Source organism: Gymnoscopelus braueri (assembly GCF_963280865.1).
Source record: "Gymnoscopelus braueri genome assembly, chromosome: 8".
Classification (NCBI taxonomy): domain Eukaryota; kingdom Metazoa; phylum Chordata; class Actinopteri; order Myctophiformes; family Myctophidae; genus Gymnoscopelus; species Gymnoscopelus braueri.
Window position 1 is genome coordinate 9,150,420 of NC_137609.1, and position 25,234 is coordinate 9,175,653.

Consider the following 25,234-nt stretch of genomic DNA (forward strand, 5'->3'; position numbering starts at 1 on the left):
ACTTAAGTACTGTACTTAAGTACAATTTTGAGGTATTTGTGCTTTACTTGAGTATTTCCAATTTCCAATATTTTTACTTCTACTCCACTACATCTTGGATCGTTTTTTTGAAAACTTTAGTTACTAGTTACTTTGTAGATTTTGATTATTATTACAAAACATACATTAACCACTTCAGCCCTATACATTTCGGCCATTTGAAAATAGCCGATCTACAAACAAGCAACTTTGTAGATCTGCTATTTTCAAAAGATTTTTATACATTTGAAAAAATTTAAATGGGACATTCTGCATAGTGAGTACTTTTACTTTTGGTACTTTAAGTACATTTTGATGCCAATACCTTTGTACTTTTACTCAAGTACATTTTGAATTCCGGACCTTCACTTGTAACAGGGTATTTCTTTATTGCAGTATTGATACTTTTACTCAAGTAAAACATTTGAGTACTTTTTCCAGCAGAGAATGACACAGAGTCACAAACCTGACAGAATCATGTGGCTGATCATTTTTGGAACACAGTTCTTATATTACCCTATGGTATTTTCAACAGGAAACAAAGTGGTAGTGGGAGGACTTCGGTCAGGACTTCGGTACTCTTATTACAGTGGTTCTCAAACGTTTTCATGTCAAGGACCCCCAAATTGACACTTATTAGCCCGCGAACCCAATTTGAAAAGATATGCCAAGGACCCCATAAGAGAAGATTTTGTACGGCTCTAGCAGTGATTTTCAACCATTTAAATTTTAAGGACCCCCCAGTTTGACATGCATTAAGGCTACGGATCCCCATTTAATGGCATTTCTATCGCTCGGACTCAAATTTATATTGTAAAATCAATGTTAATTTAACTCTGAGAGCGTACAAATGGAACCAAATGGACCCGTCAGGGTCCATTTGGTACACTCTCTGACAAGGGTCAATTTGGTTCCTAACTATCTATCATTTAGCTTGGGACCCCCTGGAACTCCCTCAAGGAACCCACTTTGAGAACCAATGCTCTATTAGTTAGGGTGTTCCACTGTCCACCTGGCCCAACTGAAAAATCACTCTAATAAAGGCTAATAATGGGCTAAACGTTGCAGACCGGAATGTGACAATAGCTTCCTCTAGTGGGGGATCTTGTTTACCACGCAAGTACTGCAGTTTGTTTAATGTTGTGACACAGAATGAAAACAATATCATGAGACGATACCAAAGAGTGCATACATACTGTAGCTACAGTTTTGCAGCATTTGCAACTTTCAAATAATGGTGGTCATTTAGGACAGAGTGACGACTGTAGTTTGTTCAAGCTTATAATACGCAATTCAGCCGCAATATCATATAGTTATATCAACATGTTTTCCAGAGTTAAAATTGGGGATGTTACAAGTGTACCGACCCGGCCAGTTCCTAAAGCAGGGCAAGTACCTAAGCTGGGAACCTATTGTACATAAATAAATACAGTACTATTTGTAGGCAGTGCTGTAAAGTAACATGTACTTAAGTACAATTTTGAAGTATTTTTTTACTTTCTTCAGTATTTACAATTTTCAGTACTTACTTCTACTCCACTACATCTCAGAGGAAAATCTTGTACTTTTACTCCACTACAATTATATGAAAACTTTAGTTACTAGTTACTTTGTAGATTTTGATTATTATTACAAAACACACTAATCAGCCCTATATACTTTTCTGCCATTTGGAAATAGCAGATCTACAAGCTCACAATGCGTCGCGATGCGACGCATTGCGAGCTTGTAGATCGGCTATTTTCAAAAGATTTTTTTATACATTTTGAACTTGTGAAATGGGACATTCTGCACAATATTACTTATACTTTTGGTACTTGAAGTATATTTTGATGCCGGTATTTTTGTACTTTTACTCAAGTAGATTTTGAATGCAGGACTTCTACTTGTAAGAGAGTATATCTACATTGCAATATTAATACTTTTACTTAAGTAAAGAAATGTAGTACTTTTTTCCACCACTGTTTGTAGGCCTATTAAATGAGAGCATTGGTCAAGTTTATATGAACTAGTAGGCAATATAGGCCTAGGCATACTGTCAATTTATCAATTGAAACATTTATTTATCCTTTCTTCACGTAAGTCATCGTAGTGACACACCATGTTTAAAGAGGTGGTGCCATGGTTTTGCACTTTTTCAGTTTTTCATGTGTCTATGAGGTTGATAGAACTTCATTAAGCCCCCTGGTGGTGTTTTATGGTGTTTTATGTCTTCTCTGACTATTTTGAGTTTCTTCCTGGAGGCTGAAACCTTGAAGGTCAAACGTAGAAAAACAGCGCTTTAATGACACAGTAGAAATATACCCTCCCCCTCATTATCATAACACAACAGGTGTGGGTATGAAGAGGAGGAGGGACTAGGACTGGTTCAGGTGGGAGGTGCTAAGGTGAGAACCAGGAACTGGAGACATGTCCACATAAAAACATAATTTTAACACTTTCTGTACACTTTTTTGAAAAAAATCTTCCTCCTAGTATAACCATAATACCTGATGATCATGTTTTAGGGGGAGAAAAAATTATAGAAAATCACGGCACCCCGTCTTTAACTGGTCTAAAGGTCAGTGCCAACAAGACCACGAGCACCGTCTTTACTTTTAGCCTTAAGGCGAATATGCGAATATACGCAAAGTTCGGACTCGTTCCGAATAATTAAAAGACGCTTTTTTCGCTCCGCGAAACTGGTGTGGAAGCTTGCATTGACTTTATAAGGTTTTTAAAAAAAACGTATTATTCGCATGAAAAAAAACGCCCCGGTGTGTAAGGACCTTTAGTCTGCTGGAAGCAGAGGCTTTACATCAGTGGTTCTCAAACTTTGTTTGTGCCAAGAACCCCCAAATGTATATATATATATATATATATATATATATATATACATATATATATATATGTATATATATATATATATACATATATATATATATACATATATATATATATATATATATATATATATACACATATATATATATATACATATATATACATATACATATATATGGCCGCGGACCCCGATCTGAAAATGCTTAGTGCCCCCAGAAGAGAACATTTGTGTTTTAAAAAAAAGCCAAATTATTTGAAATTCTTCAAAAACTTTCAGGATTTTTCGAAAAAGGTTCAAAAATAGCAGATATACTTTCAGGATTTTTCGAAAAAGGTTCAAAAATAGCAGATATACAAGCTCACAGCGCGTCACTTCGTGCCGCGCTGTGAGCTTGTATATCTGCTACTTTTGAATAGTCATCGTATAAAATATTAATATAAATAGTCATCGTATATAAAATATGGATAAAGGGGTTATTGTCTACTGGAGTAGATCTGCTATTTTTGAATAGCCAAAGTATAAAACAATGGTTAAAGTGGTTACACAGATGTGTTCCCGGTCTTTATATTTTCTGTTTTCTGTCATTGTGGGGGAAGCTTTCACTGAAAATAGCCGATCGACAAGCATGCACACAACCGGTTGCAACGCAACGCGGATGCTGGGGTTTAAGTGGTTAATAACTATTAATACTCTATGTTTACAGCGGTGTAAAATACAAGCTAACAATGCTTTGCATAGCATACAGTAGCAGCATAACTGTCCATCAGAACACAGTAATAACCTTATCTGTACTGTAAGACCAGAGGGAGAGCACACATCACCGCCATTTTAAAGTCACTCCCTGGTTGCCTGTTAGTTTTAGAATCGATGTTAAGGTCCTTTTACTGTTTTTTAAATCACTACATGGAAATGCCTATTTATCTGCAATGCTCTCTGGGTATGTGCCTGGCAGAGCTCTCAGATCCTCGGGCACTGGTCTCTTAAATGTCCCAGAGGCTAAAACTAGAACTAAAAGGCCAGGAGAAGCAGCCTCTACTATGCAGCCAGACTATATGACTGCATGGATATGAGTCTGGTTCTTCTATGAGGATGTTTTTTTCCAAGGGACGGGATCAAAAGAATGGCTCTGGACACAATTGGTTAGACCTACAACCAACTACCAATTACAGTCTCCCATATTTGAATACCCATATATGGGCATATACTGATGACATCAGGGATGAACCGTCCAACTGACTTCAATCTCAGCTCGCGTGACGCCAAGGGCCTGAGGGAGTGCGGTGCCCAGCATGAGGTCGGTGAATGGGCATCCTGATGACGCCCCATATCTCCATATTTAGTCCATCCCCATGTGGACACATGAGGATCCCTGATGTGATTAAAAAAAAACTGCTGCTGGCGTCGTGTTGATGACTGATCACTATCAAGGGGTCAGCCATCCCATATCAAAGATGCCGTTAGCATTGCTTTAACATCGAAAGAAATGTTTTAGTGTTTTAACCTTCCCTACATTGGCCTTCCATATATGGTTATACCCGTGCCTCGGCATGCCCTGTGACATATCAGTGACGTAGCGGCACTGCCTTTAAAAGGCCTGTCAGTGATATAGCTGCCAGTTGGCCAGTCTTTGTCTGCTAGGGTGCACACCTCATTATAGAAGAATATAATAAGAATAATACTAGAAGAGGATGAGAACAGACCAGATGACACTCAAGTAATTTAATGTAATTTAACCTACACTTTACTGACCTGAAGCTGAAGTTGAGTTGAATTGTGTTGAATTCAAGTAAGAATAATAATACAAAAGAAATCCCTCAAACATCATTTTTCAACAAGAAATACTAGACGAGAAAGAGAACAGACTCGAGTAATTTCCTTTAATTTCACCTTCACTTCACTGACCTGAAGCTGAAATTCAGTTGAATTGCGTTGAATTGCATTAAGAATATACAAGAGAAATCCCTCAAACATCATTTTTTCAACGAGAACACCTGCAAATATGTTATTAGCAACGCAACCCAAGGGACAGACCTTCCGGAAGACAGAACAGGAAAAGCCCGGCGGAAAGGGGTCGTCTCATAAGAAGATGAAGAGGAGGGCGGCGTCCACCGCTTCAGTCGCACAGTCAAGAGGCACGGGACGGGAATTGGACGGCAATGACGGGATACGGGACACGAACAAAAAGGAGGAAGAGAAGGTGGAAGACAAAAGGGAGGAGCGGGAGCAAAAGGAGCCGGGTAGGAGGAAAGAGGAGAGAACAGAGGAGGAGAGGAGGAACGTAGAGAAGACAGAGGAGCAGAACAAAGAGGAGAAAAGAGGGGAGCGGATAGAAGAGCAAGAGAGCAAAATAGAGCAGCAAGAAAGGAAAAGCGGAGATCGGGAGAAGACGGAACAGGAGAGTAGTAAAATGAAGAAGCTGACAGAAGAGTCTTCGACACCTGAAAGCACACTTGCATGGAGGCAACGCTCAGGACAGACCGCCAGGGCACAGGATGATCATCTCGACATTCAAAGCGTTTCTCCAAAACCGTGTCCGTCCACTGACCCCCGCCACGCCGCTGGAGAGGACAGCACCCACCCCGCTGAGCCCTACGCTTCAAGAGAGACCGGCACCTCCACCGTCCCGCCAGCGCAGGGCCTTGACGCGCCCGAGCCGGCAGCCAAAGTGGAGGCGATGAAGGGTTTCGTGTCCGATAAAGAGGTACAGGAGTATTACAAGAACAAGAAGAAGAAAAGGGTGGTGAAGAAAGTGGAGGCGAATGGGGTGGTACAGGACGAGAACAAAGAGGAGAAAGAAAGGGTGGCGAAGGAGGAGACGAATGGGGTGGTACAGCAGGACGGGAATAAAGTGGAGAAAGAAAAGGTGGAGGACAAAAAGGAGGCGCAGGAGGAGAGGAAAGAAGATGAGGAGGAAACAAAGGAGCAGCAGCAGACGGAGCCGAAGGGGAGAGTAGACGTGGAGCAGGTAGAGGAGCAGGAGAGTAAAGTTGAGGAGAAGCTGATAGAGGAGTGTTCAACACCTGAAAACATGATGCAAACGTCTGCATCGAGGCAACACACAGGACAGACCTTCAGTGCACATGATGAAGATCAGGACATCCAAGGTTTTTCTCCAAAACTGTTTCTGTCCCCTGAACTCTATACTGATGGAGAGATCAGTGCCCTCCCCACTCAGCCCTATGCTGCAGGAGAGATCAGCACCCACCCCACAGACCTCTGCACTACTGATGGTGATATCAACACCCACCCCACAGACCACTATGGTGATGGAGAGATCAGCACCCACTCCACAGACCTATGCACTACTGATGGAGATATCAGCATACACCCCACTACCCACTATGGTGATGGAGAGATCAGCACCCACTCCACGGCTCTCTACACAACTGATGGAGAGCTCAATGCCTATCGCGCTGAGCCCTGCACTGTTGGAGAGATCAGCACACATCCCATCCAATCATCTCAGGGCCACAACGTGCTACAGGAGTGGCCTGAGGTGGTGAACAATGTGGACAAGAGGCTGGAGGAGAGTAAGACAAAGGTGAAGGAGAGAAACAGCCAATTCATGTGGGAGCCCCACTTAGACAAGTCCATCAATAAGTTCTGCTTCGTCTATCCAGGACCAAAACCAGAAGCAAAACCAGCAAAACCAGAAGAGCTGGAAGCAACGCCAGAAGAAGAGATGGGGGAGGAGTTGGATAAGAAAAGCCAGCCTTCGTGGTTCCCCCACTTAAAGAGGTCCATCAATGAGTTCACCTTTGTCTATCAACCTGTCATGGTGCTGCTGGAAGCAAAACCAGACGAGGAGATTGATGAGTTGCAGGAGGATGATGAACAGAAGATGGCGGTGGAGGAGAATAAGAAAAGCACGCCTGCGTGCGAGCTCCACTCAGCAGAGCAGTCCATCGATACGTTCTCCTGCCCGTCTTCCGAGGAGCAGCTACTGGAATCAAACCCAGAGAAGGAGGAGAAGGTGGAGAAGGTGGAACAGGTGGCGGAGGAAAGGGAAAGCCTGCCCGTGTCAGAGCCTCACTTAGCAGAGCCCATACATACATTCTCCTTCCAGTCTCCTCCTGAGGAGCTGGAAGCAAACACTGAGGAGGAGGAGAAGGTGGAACAGACTATGGTGGCGGAGGAAAGGGAAAGCCTGCCCGCGTCAGAGCCCCACTTAGCAGAGCCCATACATACATTCCCCTTTCAGTCTCCTCCTGAGGAGCTGGAAGCAAACACTGAGGAGGAGGAGAACAAGGAGGCGGTGGATGGGGAGGAACAGAAGATGGTGGTGAAGAAGAAATGGGAGAAGAAGCCAGAGGGTAAGGTGGCGAAGAAGAGCAAAAGGGTAGAGGAGGGTAAGAGGGTGGTCAACAAGATGAGGAAGGTCGCTGAACCGGAGGCACAGGTTAAGCATCTGAAGACGGAGAAGAGGCCAGAGAGTAAGGAGATTGAAGCGAGGAAGAAAAGGGAAGCGAAGAAGCTTGAGTTAAACCTGTGGGAGAAGGTGCTTCGCTCCAATTGGCAGCGTCATAACAAGTGGAAGACGGATGCGAGCGAGTGGATGATGGCCGTGAAGGAGTTGGAGAAGAAATCCAGCGAGGGGATCGTTGAGGTGCAGAAGAGAGAGAGGAGGGTGGAAGATTTAGAGAAGAATAGCTCGAGACCACATGGAGATGTCTGCGAGCAAAAAGGACAATGTTCAGGGGGTCAGGTACCCCAACAGCACCCACCAGCACCAACTGGTTATCGGAACTTTGTACGGCAAGCTCCAAGACCTTTCAGGCCGAGCTCAAACCGCTTTGAGCGGTATGGGACTGTCCGCAGCGCGGCATCTAGAGTGGTGGGAAGGCCCGAGAACTTTGGTTTTGTGGCACAGCCTCAGTGACAGGCCCACAACATTAACGTGGTGAGGTGGTGTGCTTCAACGTGGAGGAGGTAGATGAAGACAATGATTCTAGACCTCTAGTCAGTGAGGTCCCCCCGCCCACTCATGATCGTATACATAAAATAAAAAATAAAAAATATCATGGTGGGGGCAATGTGAAAAAAACGAATAAATCAATAATAATAATAATTAAATAAATACATTGAATAAATTAACTGATTTAAAAAGGGGACAAAGAAAAAAAAGTCAGTTTTTTAAAGCCACACTAAATAAAGAAACCAAAAAAAGGTCCTTTTAAGGGCCACCTCCTCTCCTATTGCTGTGACCTTGCCGTGGTGGAGAGGCTTGAGCGATTCAGTGACCCCGGGAGGTCCTATGCCGTTGTGGGGGTTCAACTTACCTCCTGGATTGGTCACAGGTCAGAGTCCAGACAAACAACAGCAAAGTCTCTTTCTCAGTGCGTTGCTGCAATTATATACATTGCTTAAAGCTGTCATTCTAGTAAGTACATGTACATACACGGCAGTAGTTCGGACAAACTACATTTGTACAGGGCCGGATTAACCCTTCGTGGTGCCCGGTGCAGTGTGTGTGTGTGTGTGGGGGGGGGGGGGGGGTTGACGCTTCGCCGTCGTCGCATTTCACCGCTTTAGCGCTCCTTCAGCAGCCGCTGCTTCAAAATTTCACTGCTTTTCTGCGATAGTTGAGTCTTCTTTCACTTTCTCCCCGCCGTTTGGTGCCCCCCCCCCCCCAAGGTTGATGCCCTGTGGCTTCAGCACCTAAAGCCCTTCTGTTAAGCCTGCACTGCATTTGTACCCCTGGGAGAAATGTAGTTTGTATAACTACAGCTACATTGTGAAAGTACTTCAACATTTTTTTCTTTTTTGCGCTAAATTGAGAATGTGCATGTGGGTTATATGGAATAAAATATAATAGTCAACCAAAAAAAAGTCACATGCCAGCAAAAATATGCCTCTCAAATGTTTACACTTTTTTGCTGTAAATAAAAAGTAAGAGAGACCTCAGAATAGAGCTCCAGGGTGTGGGTGGAGGGTAGTTATCAGTGAGAGCCAGTCATAGCAGGTTTATCAAGCTGTGGGCTAGCACACAGGAGCACATAGAGAATCATGCATTGAAATGGCTGGGAGGGGGGGGGGAATTGACATTAACATTGAAGTGAATGAGACCGACCTGGGTGCGGTGCCCCCCAAAGGGGCGGGCCTACGGCTACACGAGACTCTTGACCCTCATTATGACATTCAGTAGTTGGTTTGAAGACACCACTTTTGGTGAAACACCATACAATGGCCAATCACAGCTTTTAGTTACATGGTAGAATAAAAATGTTCTCTCTCTCCCATTGGGGGGGTGCATCGCCTCATTGAACATAATGGACAAGCCGTCACTGGATTTGAACTTGGTTTCCTGCGCAAGTGCTGAAATGTTTACCATTGAACTAATAGAGCCGGCCTGCTTGCTCAGGGGATAAATTGAATCTTGACCATCAGGTCAAAATTTGGGTCGGATCCTTTGTCTAGGCGAGACGTGACCTTTGAACAGTACCAAGAGAATCTGCTGAGAGTGACTGAGTGATGGTGTAGTGGTCTAATGGCCGTGTTCAAGTCCCAGTCCTCCTATAGTTCAATATAGTTCAATGCAAGAGTACTTCAACTTAACTTATAATAACCGAAGGCTAACATATGACAGAACGCTTCAAAAATACTAAGAGACCTCTGCTGAGAGTGACGTGAGTGATAGTGTAGAGGACAATTGATCTGACTTCCAGCACAGAGGTTCCATGTTCAAATCCCTGTACTCCTATAGTTCAATGTTGGAGTATTTTCAAGGCTAAAATACAAAAGAACACAACTCAAAAGCATTAGAAGACACCTGCTGAGGGCCCAATGGTTCCTTGGCGCAATGGTGTGGTGTGGTATGCTTGATCGGTTGACTCTGCTACAGATCCAACCAATATGCCCATATATGGGCATTCCAGTAAATGGGCATATACTGATGACATCCAGGATCTCCATATATGGGCATAAATGAGACCGACAGATACAGAGTTCTCCACATATGGGGACACAGGTTGACAGACAGAAACAGACATCTAGAATACTTTTCAGGATTCAAAAACAACAAAAGTAGCAGCTCAAAACACGTTGCATCGCACTGCGTTTCGAGCTTGTATGTCTGTTACTTTTTATGCTTTCGTGTGACGCTGTAGTATGATCAATAGGGCATTAATTAGATGATATGGAGATAAGAGGTTTCTACCCGACAGCGGTTATGGGGGAGGCAGTGGCTCAGGAGAGGCCAATCTGGGAACCACAACGTTTTCTGGTTTGATCCCTGGACCCTCCTGGCGATCATGTCAACCCCTGATTGGTCCAGTCAAGCAGGGTGGTACCTTCTTGCATGGCTGCCTCCACCGCTGGTGTGTGAATGTGAGGCAGACGTAAAGGGTATGAGTGGTCGGAAGACTAGACAAGCGTTAATATAAATCATTGTTTCCAAATTATTTAGCTCAAGACCTGTCTGGTGTCATATTCTATGGAGTACCTTGAATCCAATTATTTCTCAACAGAATGGAGAATAAAACATTTCTTGGGGATGTTTTATACATTTGTGATTTAAAGAAATATTTAAAAAAAAAACTTTACTAGTGGTCTTTATAGAAAAGAATGATGTTTTATTTAAAGTCAAATATATACACACAAAACAGAGAAGAACCAACATAGAACAGGGTATATTCAATGGTTTGGATTGGAACAGGTTAGCTACAATTAAAACTTTTAACAGAAAATGGTGCTGAACCTACAATCAAGAGTTGTCAAGATACGTTTAAAACTTGTATTTGTGCTGGGGGGAAGGCAAGGGGCAATGAAATGTTTTTAATGTTGAAAACCAAAAAAATAGAAAATATTTGCTTCATCATAACTGAGAACTGACTAAACAGCAAAATGACAAGAAGGAGAAAAAGTTAGATTTATTGGCTAAGCAGTCTGGACTACCCCCTCACAAAAAAAGTCCAAAAGTTCAACAGAAATATGGCCATATTGAACAGTCAGAGAAACCATCCGTTTCCTGCCTGGACTATGAATGATAAGTGACTAAGCCTTTCTATAGGCATGGATCAAAGCTATAATACAGACCTGGAAGGGATCCCTGGACCCCCTTTGAGAACCACTGGTATACAGTACTGTAGATCTGGAAATGGTTTCAGTAAGACAGGTTCTCAGACAAGGCACCTTCAGAACACTTCAAGGAAGTAAAACACTGATATAGAAAATCAACATGCTTTACATTAAAGCTCGATTCAGTCAAAATAAAACGTGACCTAAAAGCATTTAGCGTCTCCAAACTGAGTACAAACTATATGAAGATGGATGTTGACAGATTTAATTTTAGAGGTTTTTGACTTTGAACTGCTCTCTCAGCGACTGATAAACGGAACCACTTAAGCCCCGTTTTGTATATTCAAACCATTGAAAAAAATAAGTTCACAGCGCTCATCGCTTGTAGATCTTCTATTTTCCAAGTATTACTCAAATTATTAACACACATCACTGCGCTTGGCTTCTGCACATTTAGGTTAGAACATAAACCTTTCTAAAAATCTGAGCAATGACAAATCTCTTTAGATTATCTCTACTAAACGAGCCATCTAGGCTGTTTTTGCAAACTATTAAATGCTTAATCTCACTAATCCTTACTGAAGATCCGGTGAACATGGGTTTTAACCACTGGTTCTTAACGTAGGGCCCGGGGGACCACCACCAGGGGTTCAAATTGACTCTTACAGGTCTGCAACTCTGAGGGTACAAATGATACCAACGGTGTGTCCCCCCAAACACAGCGTTGAGAAGAACCAGTGGTTCTCAAACTTTTTCATGTCAAGGACCCCCAAATTGACACTTATTAAAGACCCCCATTTGAAAAGATATGCCGCATGGACCCCCATAAGAGAAGATTTTTACGGCCATAGCAGTGATTCTCAAACATTTTAATTTCATGGACCCCCTGACATGCATTAGGCTACGGACCCCCATTTAATGGCATTTCTATCTCTGGGACCCCAATTTATATTGTAAAATCAATGTTAATTTAACTCAGAGAAAAATGGAACCAAATGGATGTACACTCTCTGAGTTACAGACCCATATTTAGCTGGGGACCCCCTGGAACTCCCTCAAGGACCGCTGGGGGTCCCCGGACCCCACTTTGAGAACCAATGGTTTAAACTGCTCAAACAGCCTAGTAATAGTGGCACAACTGAAGCCGGCCCCTGCTGTCGTTTTTCCCGGCGCTGAAGAAAGGATACACAGGCTGGCCTTTAAAGGACGCGTCCAAGTCGCACAGCTTCTTCATGTTGGCGGCGTCGTAGAAGCTGACGCGTCCGCCGTCGTAGTCCAGGAACACGCCGACGAGCAGCAGCTCGCTGTCGACGTTCTCCACGGGGACGGCGCCGCCCTCCTGGTTGGATAACTGCAGCCGACGCTGTTTCAGCTGCTGCTGGGACAGCGTCCAGTAGCCCGCGGACGGCTTGAGGCTCACGAAGCCCTTCCGGCCGCTGCACTCGCGGGTCACCCCCAGTCGTTGTACGCACTTGTCCTTCACGTTCACCTCCCAGTAGTGCTGGCCAGAGGAGAAGCCGTCCGTGGCCAGGACGCCGAATAATTTGTTGAAGCGCTGGGGCAGCTTGACGTTCTCCTCCAGCCACATGTCCGTCTTCTCCACCGCGGTGCCGTCGTCCGTGACGAGGAGGCCCCGGTGAGCCGTGTCTGGGTCAAACATCAGGTTCTGAGGCTCTGGGGTTGTTGTTGTTGGGACAAGTAAAGCAAGGAAGGTTAGCCATTTTCAAAATTTCCATTTTGGCCCCATTTAGGTGAGACTGGGTATGAAAATGGGTATGAAAATAACCCCCAAAATATCTTAGAAAATCAGACGCATTCTCGTCTCACCCACACCCAGACTTGAATTGCATTGAACTTTTTTGGACACGACGTGTGGAAACTATTCACGTGGAGCACAGTGTGACCCCACGAATCTAAGTCTGGAGACGGACGTATTGTTGCTCCCCATGAGAAAGGGGAGCGGTTTGTTGCGATCCGTGAATTTCCCAAAAAAAGAACACTGCTCAGTTCCCATTGAAAAGCATTGGCAGAGTCAAAGTTCGGTGTGACTGCACCCTTAACACATTTAGACCTAGAACCCCATTACGTAACCTAACTATACCTTTCAAGCCAGGAACCCCTTTTGGGGATTTAGCGTTTTTAAAATCGGCCTCAGGTCTAAATGGGTTAAGGGATATTTCACTTTCAAACATGTTTGGCGTCATTTTAACATCTACTCAGGTTTTTGTGAGCACCCCGGACAGTTTTTAAGTTGCTTGGTTGAGTATCTAGATATCTGATATTCATGTTTATCAGACACTCCATTTTAACCATGATAGATTCATCGAGAAAACCTGTCGTTGGTTCGGGTGACTGATTTCGCAGAGTGGAATATTAGCCAGCTAAAACATCACACACAAGGCCAAATGAAAAGTAGCTTACAAGAATTCTGTAATATGGTGTGTATTGTGAAAGATGATATACCTAGCCTAAGATTTTGTCAGCCAAAAACAAAATGCACCAAGTCCCCCAAAGTCTGACCCTTCTATGAGAAAATATGCCCAAAATTGACCCACAATCTGGGTACCATCGGTCTCAGGTAGGGTGGCAGGACTCTGGTGGGTATGCAGATGTGTATGTCTGTGTATACAGTGTATAGTCAACTCACTAGTAGGCAGAGTCTGCATCATCTTCTTCCATATGATGAGCTGGAAGGGGTCTGACAATTCCGGCCAGGTAACCGGCCAGTCTGTCACTGCAGGAGGCTCCATGGGTTCGGAATGTAGGATTCTGATGAGAAAAGTACAGACAGGAGCTCCGTTATAGGTGATGGCCATATTATGCACTAATCATTCAATATTAAATTAATTTCAACTCAGACCTGGTAGAACAAATATCATGCATTTGATAGATTCAGAGACTGAGACGTGGATATATAGATGTTTTTAAATTACGTGACTGTGTGTATATGAACACCCATTTACTGGACAAAAAGTAGCAGATATTTAACCAGTTTCTGCCATTCATTAAGTACCGTATATGCCGGGGCAATGCTTTATCTTGAGAAAACAAAAACAATTTGAATGTATTTGGACAACATGAGTTGGGGAATCTTAGAACACCTGTCTGCACACACTGTAGTAGATTAGCAGCAAATATTCTACACAGAAACACACTGGAAGGTCAGCGAATTTATTTTTGCTTTATATAGGCTTACTTTGATGATGGGGGAGGAATGAGAAGATAAGTCACTTACTTGTCATGTGTCTTAGTGAGGTTCTGTAGAGAGAAGAGAACACAAAGTCTTAAATGATGTTCATTGATTCATTCAGTGTTGAATTGGGATGACATGATGTCCAATCAAAGGCTGCAACTATGGATCATGTTCTTCTTTTAATAAAACGTTTTTTTTAATATATACATCAACAAATCCATGAACCATGTAAGCCCTAGTTTATGTTTGGTTGAACAAGGATGTCATGCAATGCAAAAAATACAGAAAATAGCAGTTCTACAATCCCCCAGAAGCAAAGATTTGAGTTACAAATGTTCGCTCTAAAAAACACATATTCAAAGATTTGCACACATTTTCATGATTTTTCAAAAATAGCAGATCTACAAGCTCGTAGCGCGGCACTCAGTGCAGTGCCACGCTATGAGCTTGTAGATCTGCTATTTTTGAATAGCCCAAAGAAATGTAAAAATGACAGAGATGCGTTCCCGGTCTTTAAAGGGTTTAAATCTGTAATGGTGACAGCCCTAATGAGTTCCTTTACCTCAAAGCTGGTTTCCCCGGTGAGCTGGGAGCTGATGGTGGCGATGTCTCTGTCCGCGGCCGCCAGCTGGGCCTCCACCAGCTTCAGGTTGTCGTTGATGGCCTGTATCGTCCTCTCTTCGTCGGCGTCCAGCTGGTCCAGCATGGAGTCCCTCTCGTCCAGTAAGAACTGGACCAGATGTCCCACGTCGGCCTCGATCTTCTCCCTCAGCTTCTTCTTCATGTTCTGAAAGACATGGTGCATGGACCCCATTAAGACCTGAGGACGATTCTACTAAAATGCCTTCTAAAATCAGTAGTTGTCAAACTTCTTTTGCGTGCCAAGGACCCCCCAAAATGATATGTATTTGGCCTGTGGACCCCCATCTGAAAATGTTTTGTGCCAGGGACCCCCAGAAGAGAAGATTTGTGTTAAAAAAATATATATCAAAATTATTCAAAATTTTTCTAACACTTTCAAGATGTTTCAAAAATAGCAGATGTACAAGTGCATGTGCTATTTTTGAGAACCACCGTTCTAAATCCTAAAGCTCCTTACACACCGGGGGAGAATTTTTCATGCGAATAATACGTTTTTTTTTAAAAACCTTATAAAGTCAATACAAGCTTCCATGGAGCGAAAAAGCGTCTTTTAATTATTCGGAACAAGTCCGAATTTTGCGTATATTGGCATAATCGCCGGTGTGTAATGACCTTACGTTTTTTTTTTTATGTTGCTAAAATCAAAAATGATACAGATGTTTTTAATGGACCGGTTTGAATGTGTTAAAGCAGAATAAAACCTTACGACTGAAAAATTATGTGTATGGCCAAGTCCTATTATGTGATATTTTGTGAAACGGTGTGAAAGGAGCCCCCCCCCCCAGCGCTGTTTCCTAAACAATTAACACAATATGTAAAACTATGTATCAAAAAAAGGAACTACAAAAATTCCAAAGGGGTAGCACATCCAAAAATTTCAATCAAATGGAGGACAAATTACTCACATTTCCACTTTTTTTATTGGCACACCAATAAAATTAACGCTTACGCGTTTCGGCTATGAGCCTGATTGAAAGTTCATTTTTTTTATATGTATACTAGACTTTGGGTCTAGCACTCCACTGAGAACCCATTGTTGATGCGCAACCTCTTTTTCTTATTTATGTAAAACTATGTTTAAGTTATATTGTTCCTGCTGTTCTACATACTGCCGACGACAGGGAAGAAATCACAGACTGAGGCTTTTAACCTTGGCTTTTATGAAATATCCGAGACCATTAGTGTTTTATGGAAAATGCTTCTAAACATATTGCTAGTTTGACCACTTCTATCACAACACGGATGCGTTGTGAGCTTGTAGATCTGCTATTTTCACTACTTTGGGTCCCGGGGAGACAAAAAAATGTATCTTTTGGGTCTCAAGCTAAAGGTTTGGGAACCACATGACCCATTACCGATATTTTGACCCGTATTTTGTCGGACAGTACAAAGTTCTATTCTAAATGACTTACCATGGCTTCAGTTTTGTCACGCTCCTCTGTGGTTTTGACTTTCTCACACTGAGTCCTGTGCCATGTGAGATTTTCCAGCGTAGATTCCAGCGTTGCCTAAAAGGGATAAAGATAAATCGACAAATAAATGACACTGAAATATTACAAGAAACACATGAATCACAGTATTGCATACCTGTACATACCATACTTGAAAGGATTTCTGATTAGCTTCCAGTGAAGAGAGCGGTCACTGCAAAGCAAGACTGGCCTGACTGACTTTCTTGTAGGGATGGGCGATATGGATAAATCAAATCAACTATCACCATATTTGTATTTATTTTTCTTTACAAAATACCTTGATAGATATTTTGATCTACAAGCTAACATTTAAAAAAAAAAAACATTTAAGTATAAATAAGGCTTAAGTGATTAAAACCAAAAGACAACATGTATGCCATATTGTGAGATTACAATATACAAAATCCCAGACAATGTCTAGTCATATATCAGAATATATCTACTCCCAGCCCTACTTTTCTGGCATGACCCAAGTGAACAGTTTGATCCACAAGGGGGCACCCACACTCTTTTTTTTTGGTTCTAGGGCTGCACACGCAGGGTAGAATTGCACAAACACAATAAATGATTAGCCTCAATCATCTTGGGAGCAAAATGATGTTGCAACTTGCAAGTAATCTATTCTGCAGTCTACACATCTGCTTAGCCAAGGTATGCTTGATCTGTTATAATGACATTCAAATTGGGACATAACATTATCAACAAACAATTTTCCAAAACAAGCCATTTCACTGCAGATGCAAAAACACCAAAAACAAAACGAGTAAATTATAACAATTTCCAAAGGGTTCAACAAACATTCTTACTTGTACAGTCATGCCCATTGGTGGATTTTCATAAAGTTTACGTGAAATGTGTGTAAGCCTACCAGAGGAGCATAACATGATGGTATTATGCAGAGTGGAATAAACATCAAAGCTGAGGCCTCACCTTCATGTCGCTGACAACTTCACTCACTGGGAAGACCTCATGATGTCTGATGAGAAGAACAGAACCAAGTGTGAAAACAAAAAAAGGACATACTGTATTGAAACATCAGTGACACTCAGGACTGTGAGGACATGGCTGTTGTTGCTTGTGCATTTTTTAAACCAAAATCTTCTCTTCTGGGGGTCCCTGGCACAACACATTTTCAGATGGGGGTCCGTGGCCAAATACATATCAATTTCGGGGTTCTGGACAAGGCTGAGAACCACAGATAATACAGTACCTGTGGGCTCTGGACTCTCTGCAGACCACACAGATGCGACACAGGTCCGTCTGGCAGTACATCTTCAGCTCCTCGCCGTGTTCGTCACACTGGCCGCTGATGACCTTAGCGTTGACCTTAGCGGGACAGGGGGGCGGCGCCGGCGCAGGACAACGGAGCTCGTTCAGCTCGTCCAGTCTGTCCACCAGGTTCTGGACCACAAAGTTCTTGGTCAAGGTCATCTCACTGAACACCTGTTAAAGACAAACAATGTTTGGAACAGTCATTGTAGTTGGCTTAATTAGACCATTCAATCGGGGACGCAGCTCTGTCATTTTTAGATTTATTTGGGCAATTTTTTAAATAGCCAAATAAATCTAAAATGACACAGATGCGTTCCCGTATTGAATGGGACAATGGGTTAACTGAATTTCTCTCAGGATAGGTTATCTAGTTGTTTTTTTATTTGATTTTTCAACTGTGTTTTGATGAATAATATATTTTTTATTAGGTTTTAGGTTAGGTAGGTACACATTGGGACCATGCCCCTCTTGTTTTATTATGTACTGTAGCACTTTGAGGTTTGTTTCAAATGTAAAGTGCAATACAGATAAAATGTATTATTATTATTATTATGCCATATTTATGTGGATCCTGAGATCCACATAATGTGATATTGTATTATTGTTAAACTGTGATATTGTCAAACAAATGTCAAACTAGTTATTTCACTTAGTAGGTTAAAATGCATTTATTTCTGCCGATGGGTTCCCATATTGCAACAGCAGTGACAAAACACAGACGTGTGTGTGGGGAGGAATTCATTTGCATGACGACAAAATTGGGGAGAAAAGGGGGTGTTATGTCCCAATTTGAATGTATCAGGTCAGCCTGACCAGCAGCATGTATTAAACATATCCCCACCACCCATAAAAAAAATATGATCGGGGGGGGGGGGGGGGGGGGGGTGGCATGGATTTCCCCCATCCTCAACCAGCAGCAAATCGAACCCTGGTAATGTGTCACAGGCTTATTTAAGAAGATTAGCATAAGAAAGACTGCTCCATTGGGTGCAACTTTGTGCCAACCAGCTTGAATAAAGTCATGAATAAATAAATGACCCCCCCCCCCCCCTCTCTCCCAGTCCCTCAAACCTCTGATTCCAGGCAGGGAGGGAGGGTCCCCCATGGACTGGGTCAACAGATAAGAATCTTTACATTGAGGTTCCCTAAAAAACACTGGGTCTGGGGACCCCCAGGGGTCCAGAGGGGTTCCCAGCAAAATGATTGAGGAACCAGAGACTGTGCCAACACAAAACAACAAGATAGGCCTACTAATAATAGAATAAAACAACGTAGTCCTAACTAACTTTACAAACCGTTCTAGTAATGTAAAGTAAACTAGTAAATGAACTCCGGTAACTTCACTACAACCCGTTCTGCACGGGAGTAATTAATCATAGTAATGTAAAAGTTATGTTACAAAACGCTCTGCACTGGGGTTAGTTAGCCTTGGACGAAGACTGACAGAAATGAGTTCATCTCTTGACAGTCTTGGCAACTTACAACAAAATAGCCACTGGAATTCTGTGTTTAAAGCCCGTACTTCTACCATGCATGTACAAATTTAAAAATATAAAGTGCTTTCCCTAAAGCCACGGATGTTACCTGTCCGTACGGGTGGTTTGTGTTCCGTAATATTCAAATAGTGTTCGATAAATAAGTGTTTTAATTGCGTCTGTGGCCATTCCTCAATGGAGTGCAGTGGCGCTGTTGCGGCAGGCGAAAGCCGGTATTTACACTCATATCAACGGCAACGAGGAGATACAATGGCCTTCAGGCAACCAGTCTGTTAAATCTCGATAAATAAGTGTTTTTAGACAGACGGTATTCATTACAAAACCCCTTATTTATCGACAGACAAATACAGTTCGAATAATGTCATCCGTTCTGCACTGGGGTTAGCCTTGGACGAAGACTGACCGAAATGAGTCAATCTCTGATAGTCTTGGCCACTTACCCCAAATAGCCACTGGAAGTCTGTGTTTAACGCCGGTACTTCTAACATACATGTACAAATGCATAATATAAAGTGCTTTCCTTAAAGCCACGGATGTTACCCGTCCGTACGGTTCACATATGTCGTTATCGTTTTACACACCGTCCTGCACTGGGGACATTCGTAGCCGTGGTTCCTCTCCCCCGTGCGGCTCCAGTGCAGGGAGATGCAGCCTCGGCAGAAGTTGTGTCCGCAGCTCAGGATGACGGGCTCTTTAAAGTAGTCCAGACAGATGGGACACTGAAGCTCTCTCTTCACGTCGTCCTCATGGTCGTCGTGGACGCTGTTGTTAGTCGTGTTGTTGTTAATGGTGATTTTTAAGTTGCTAACGCGAGCTGCTAAGTTGGTCGCCATATTGTTGTTAACATGTGTTTGTTACCGTTGAACCCGTGAGGAGATTAGAGAGAGAGAGAGAGAGTGAAGAGAGAAACAGGAAAACAAACATTCAAAGAGAGCCTCGCTCAGTTGTGATTGGTTTAGGCAGATATGACGCATCACGCACAGTGACGCATCATGCAAGGTGCGTGACGCGTCATATCTCTCTAAACCAATCACAACTAAGTGTAGTCTTTAAATATATATATAAATATATAGTCTATGGTTTTCTCGGTTTTGTGTTTTTTCACATTTATTTAAAAATATTATTATTTCAATTCATCTTGTGTTTTTTTGTTGTTGTTTGTAAAAGGGCTTTACAAATCATTCTCAAACCATTCATCATTCATCATTCATTACAATGAATTGAATACACAGGACCTTAGGCTTTTTTTTTTTTTACAAACTGTTAATAAAGCATTCAATCAATCAATCATATTCCTTTCCCAATTGAAAGACTGAAATCTGTGACATCTTCTATACATTTTATACATTTGAAAACTTGTTGAGTATATTTTGTCAATACTGCAATGTAGAAATACTCTGCTACAAGTAAAAGTCCGGAATTAAAAATGTACTTGAGTAAAAGTACAAAAGTATTGGTATCCAAATGTACTCAAAGTACCAAAAGTAAAAGTACTAAAATGTTTGAAAATAGCAGATCTACAAGCTCACAACGTGTCGCGATGCGACGCGTTGTGAGCTTGTAGATCGGCTATTTTCAAATAGCCTAGGTATAAAATAGGGCTAAAGTGGTTAATGTATGTTATATAATGTAATAATTTATATCTGCAAAGTAACTAGTAACTAAAGTTTTCAAATAATTGTAGTGGAGTAAAAGTATAATATTTGCCTCTGAGGTGTAGTGGAGTAGAAGTAAAAGTATAGGCAATTGGAAATACTACAGTAAAGTAAAAGTACCTCAAAATTGTAGTACAGCAATTGAGTAAATGTACTTAGTTACTTTACAACACTTGTGTTTGGTGGTAAATAATCTCGCTGGATAATGTAGTGAGTAACCAGTTTCCAAAGTTCTTAAATCTGCTGTATTATTATCATTTTTCAATATGCCAGCTAACTGAAGACCACAAACTTGACATTCTCTCCATTATGGAGGGATTTCCATAATTCCAACAGCTTGCTATGCATCTGAATTGCAATCAGTGTGTTATTCCGATGCTAGTTATATATCACAAGGCTTTGCCACAGGGTTTCTGAGACGAGCTTGGGGATTTGCATTCCAGAAGCTCGACTGACTTTGACCAGCTTTTAATCACTAGACATTTTAATATTCATTATGGTTGTCCCAATGTCCCCACAGCTTCTAAAACTGTTGATGCAACAAGGTTACCAAACTCAGCTGATTGTATTCAGCGTGTGTTTGGCCCCTCATGAACACACTCTAGACTTCTTAATTGCACATGGCCTAGATCAAGTAGTTCTCAAACTTAATTTTAATTTTCAAGGAACACCATAACCCCCAGAGTTACAGACCTTTAAGGGTCCACTTGGAACCCCCTCAATTTCTTGTATTAATTAACACTCTTTCCCCATTGAAAACTATCAAGACAGCAGGCAAACAGCACACCGAGATATCTGTAAAGATATTTTGAAAATATTTAATCAACTGAAGCTAGCAAGGATATTGTGTTTGTTAAGGATGGTTGATAATCACAAGGACAACACAAAATGTATCCAATTCTGTTAATGCATTAAAAAAAAAAAAAAATCTCTCTCATTCCACTCACTCACTCACTCACTCACTCACTCACATACACGCACTCACGCAGTATTAGTGTGGGTATCAATTGAATCAATCTGCCACCTCTCAGTAATCAACAATCTTTATTCTTAAATACATATACATAATAAAAACCCATTCATCAAAAGATGCAAAGTGAATATCAACTTTGACTCTTTGTGTGGAAATTATCATACACTCGTGGATAACATGTTGTTGGCTAAGTATTACATTGCATAGCTTGGACTGGCATGTGAGGGTTTTGAACTAAAAAAGTGCATGTCTTTCATAAGGTGTCACTATTTTCAAATTCATCAGGAATCATAGCAGGCTATTGAGTTGAGAGTGTACTAGGGCTGGGCAATATATCCACATTATATCAATATTATTATATGAGACGAGATATCGTCTGGTATTTTTGGTATATCGTAATGTTGTGATATGGCATAAGGTGTTTCCTTTTCCTTGTTTTAACCACTAAAGCCCTATTTTATACTCCAAAATTACAAAGAATAGTTGATCTACAAGCTCCCAACATGTCACATCACATTGTGGCATGTTATGAGCTTGTAGATTTTCTGCTATTGTCGGATTTATATTATCACCACAATACGATATTAATATCGTCACAGTATCAATATCGAGGTATTTGGCCCAAAAATATCGTGATATTACATTCTGTCCACATTGCCCAGCCCCAGTGCACTCTTCTCTTGACTCTACTGTAAATCCCTCATCGATTGCGTTTTTTTTGGACTCCAACCGATCACCAGCTGATGCTTCATTTGTACTCTGTCGTACGTAAACAAAGCATAACATCCTGCTTAACAAGGTTTTAATAAATACAGTCAGAGAATATTTAACGATGATCAAAAAAACAGCAGTATGAGACACATAATTAGGAACACAGATCTCAGCATGGTGATGTTTATAAACAGCGGGCAGCATGAAAACAATCTTGGTGTTTTGCCAAATATGGCATTTTGCAACATCCTCACGTCTCACCAGTGGGCCCCAGGCCCACATGTTGGGAATCGCTGGGATACTGTGTGTTTCCAGTGGTGACACTAAAATGACAGCAGAACGAGACGGAGGTTTTGACGAAAAACGTCTCCACAGCTTATCCGTGTCTTTTTTTCAAATCCAGGGGTGACATAACTGTAACTGTCACCCATTTTGTTTGTGTCTTGTAATGATAGATAACGCTGGACTGTCACATTCATAGTAGTCATACATACAGCTTACAAAAACATAACGTAAGGGGAAACAAATTAAAATAATATGGATATAATATATAGGCATGTTCACAGCACCACAATTATTAGTAGTCTTAACACGAGTGTAACGAGTGTAAAGTGGTTCTGTCGAGATTGTTTTAAAAGCTGCAATCCATACGTTTGTTTGGTGAATAAAATACAAATTTTCCCAATCTTTAAGGCAGAGTATGTTAATACAATATAACTAACACAACTGTGGTAGTTGTAATTGGGTCTACCTGCTTTTCTATTGAGACTTTAAGATCCTGTGGTCAGGTAGGACACCTACTGGCTGAAAAGAAGTATTGCATGTAGGTCAAAACAATTTATCCTCTGCCTAAACTGTCTTTCTGTATTAGCTCGGCAATAGAAATATTTGTGCTCGCCAGGGGGGACCGGTTCGAATCCCGGGTAGGAAATTACGGATTGCAGCTTTAAGTAGCAACCATAAGGATGGTTCGCAACAACAACAACACAAATTGATCAAGGAGGTGAGCTCTCTCACACATGATCCAGTGATACCTCTGATATTATCTGTGATATTTGAATAAATCAGTGATTCTCAAACTTTTACATTTCACCCCACTTTGAGAACCACTGGAACACGTGGCACAATAACACAATGCAAGCCAGTGGAGGAAGGTCAACATAAAGAGGTAAGACATGGTGTGGTCACAGAAATGAAGTGGTGCAAAGATACTGAGTTTACAAAAACTATAAATAAAATACTGTCTGAACCCAAAACCAGCAGCAGCAGAAACGAAAATAAACTGCAGATAAACCTGCCCATACTGCAAGAATATTGATATATTTCACATGCTTCAAAATATACAAAAGGGAAAAAAAGAAGAAAAAAAAGAAAAGCATTATATAAATTAATTTATATTCTAGCCACTCAAAATGCTTTTTTCACCCTCTCATATAAGAATGTCCAAAACAAGTGTTTGTATTGAAAAATGTGAAATATATATTTTTTGCCGTGGTGGGATGTCTTACAAAGACATTCATCATAACGTCATATGGATATCACACGCCACGGCCACAGTGAAGTGAAGTAAAGTGTTTTGAGTTGACTTGTCTGATAACAAGGATATTTTAGGACCAATTCACTTGATGTAGGGAGTAGGGTTGTGTTCTTGTTCGAACATATAACGACACGTTTTCTTTGTTTTCTTGTTCTTTGTTTTTGCTTTTTTACAACAGTGACATCATCTTAGTCTCCTTCCCCCAAGTGGCACCGCTAAATCGCTGACCCATCCTGTGTGATGCTAGCTAGCTAGCGTCATGAGAAAAGCACTCTCATGCTAGGTGTTCACGGCAGGCCATTTTCTATAGAAGCCAGCTACTTGAAGAAGATACAAACTAACGCCCGACAGCTACAACAGCTACAAAAAAAAAAGTTTAACTGGCTCCTGACTCGATGTCAACGAAAGTTTTGTAGCTTTTGTTGCCGTTAGTGTGAACACAGCATCTGCACTGGGACGGTCCATGAGGGCAACAGCTGCTTGAGGCACTTTTAACACCATAAAGCAGCGATCCCAACCCTTTCTGGATAAGGGCCCAAAACTAATTTTTCAATGTTCTAAAGACAAAATGCAATGAGTTGTTTTTTTAACATACATTTTATCTAATATTAACCCATTCAGACCTGAGGCGATTCTTAAAAATGTTTTCTAAATCCTAACATTTTTTTTGTTTTTGTTTTAAAGACTTTTCAAAAATAGCAGATCGACAAGCTCATAGCGCGGCACTCGGTGCCGCGCTATGAGCTTGTATATCTGCTATTTTTGAATAGCCAAAGAAATCTAAAGTGACACAGATGCGTTCCAGGTCTTAATGGGTTAATGTTATATTATCATTAAAATCTTGAGTGTTTGGGCAATTATTTGGGGGCCCACTTGCAACACCCTCACGGCCCCACCAGTGGGCCCCTGGCCCACAGGTTGGGAATCGCTGCCATAAAGCTAACAACAGACACGTGACAGAACTACACAAGAGAGGACAGAGGGATCATGCTACCATCGCAGCACAAATGGAATGTTCAGTAAAGAAACCAAAATGGCAACTCTCACCCGGAAACACACTAGGCAAAAACTGTTAAACTGAAGCAGACTTGAGCCCGAGCAAAGCTTAGGCGAGCGAGTCACCGCGCCGAACGTGAACAGAGTCCGCTTCAGCCGCCGTGTCAACGCCGTTCGAGTTAATACGTCCCGATAGGGAAATCATCGAGCTTGCGCGGGAATCCCGGGTACAGGACAAAAAGCTTACGGATTGCGGCTTTAATGAAACTCAAGGAGTGTACAATGAGGATAACAGCAACAGTGTACAAAAGAAATGAAAGAAAAAATAAAAATAAAAATAAAACAAAAATACTTTATAAAAAGCCCCAGGTACCATCGATTCCCCCTTATTGTCCATCCATCCATCCCTCCATCCATCCATTCACCCGC

The 25,234-nt window shown here is 41.8% G+C and overlaps 1 protein-coding gene across 1 annotated transcript; it reads right to left on the reverse strand.

Annotated features, from left to right (window-relative positions):
- Positions 1–10,433: 10,433 nt before the first annotated feature.
- On the reverse strand, positions 10,434–19,767 carry LOC308091219 (E3 ubiquitin-protein ligase TRIM62-like). Its single transcript, XM_080436662.1, has 8 exons — positions 19,515–19,767; positions 17,376–17,608; positions 17,096–17,141; positions 16,106–16,201; positions 14,614–14,838; positions 14,094–14,116; positions 13,506–13,627; positions 10,434–12,532 (listed from the first exon to the last, which is right to left on the reverse strand). The coding sequence occupies exons 1-8, from the start codon at positions 19,764–19,766 to the stop codon at positions 11,979–11,981; spliced, it is 1,551 nt and encodes a 516-aa protein (XP_080292788.1). The 5' UTR covers position 19,767; the 3' UTR covers positions 10,434–11,978.
- Positions 19,768–25,234: the final 5,467 nt, after the last annotated feature.

Coding starts and splice junctions, on each gene's coding strand:
- LOC308091219 (XM_080436662.1), bottom strand. CDS start 19,766: ATGGCGACCAACTTAGCAGCTCGCGTTAGCAACTTAAAAATCACCATT. Junction 17,142..17,375: donor AGAGAGTCCAGAGCCCACAG/GTACTGTATTAT, acceptor TCTTCTCATCAG/ACATCATGAGGTCTTCCCAG. Junction 12,533..13,505: donor GATGCAGACTCTGCCTACTA/GTGAGTTGACTA, acceptor CAACAACCCCAG/AGCCTCAGAACCTGATGTTT.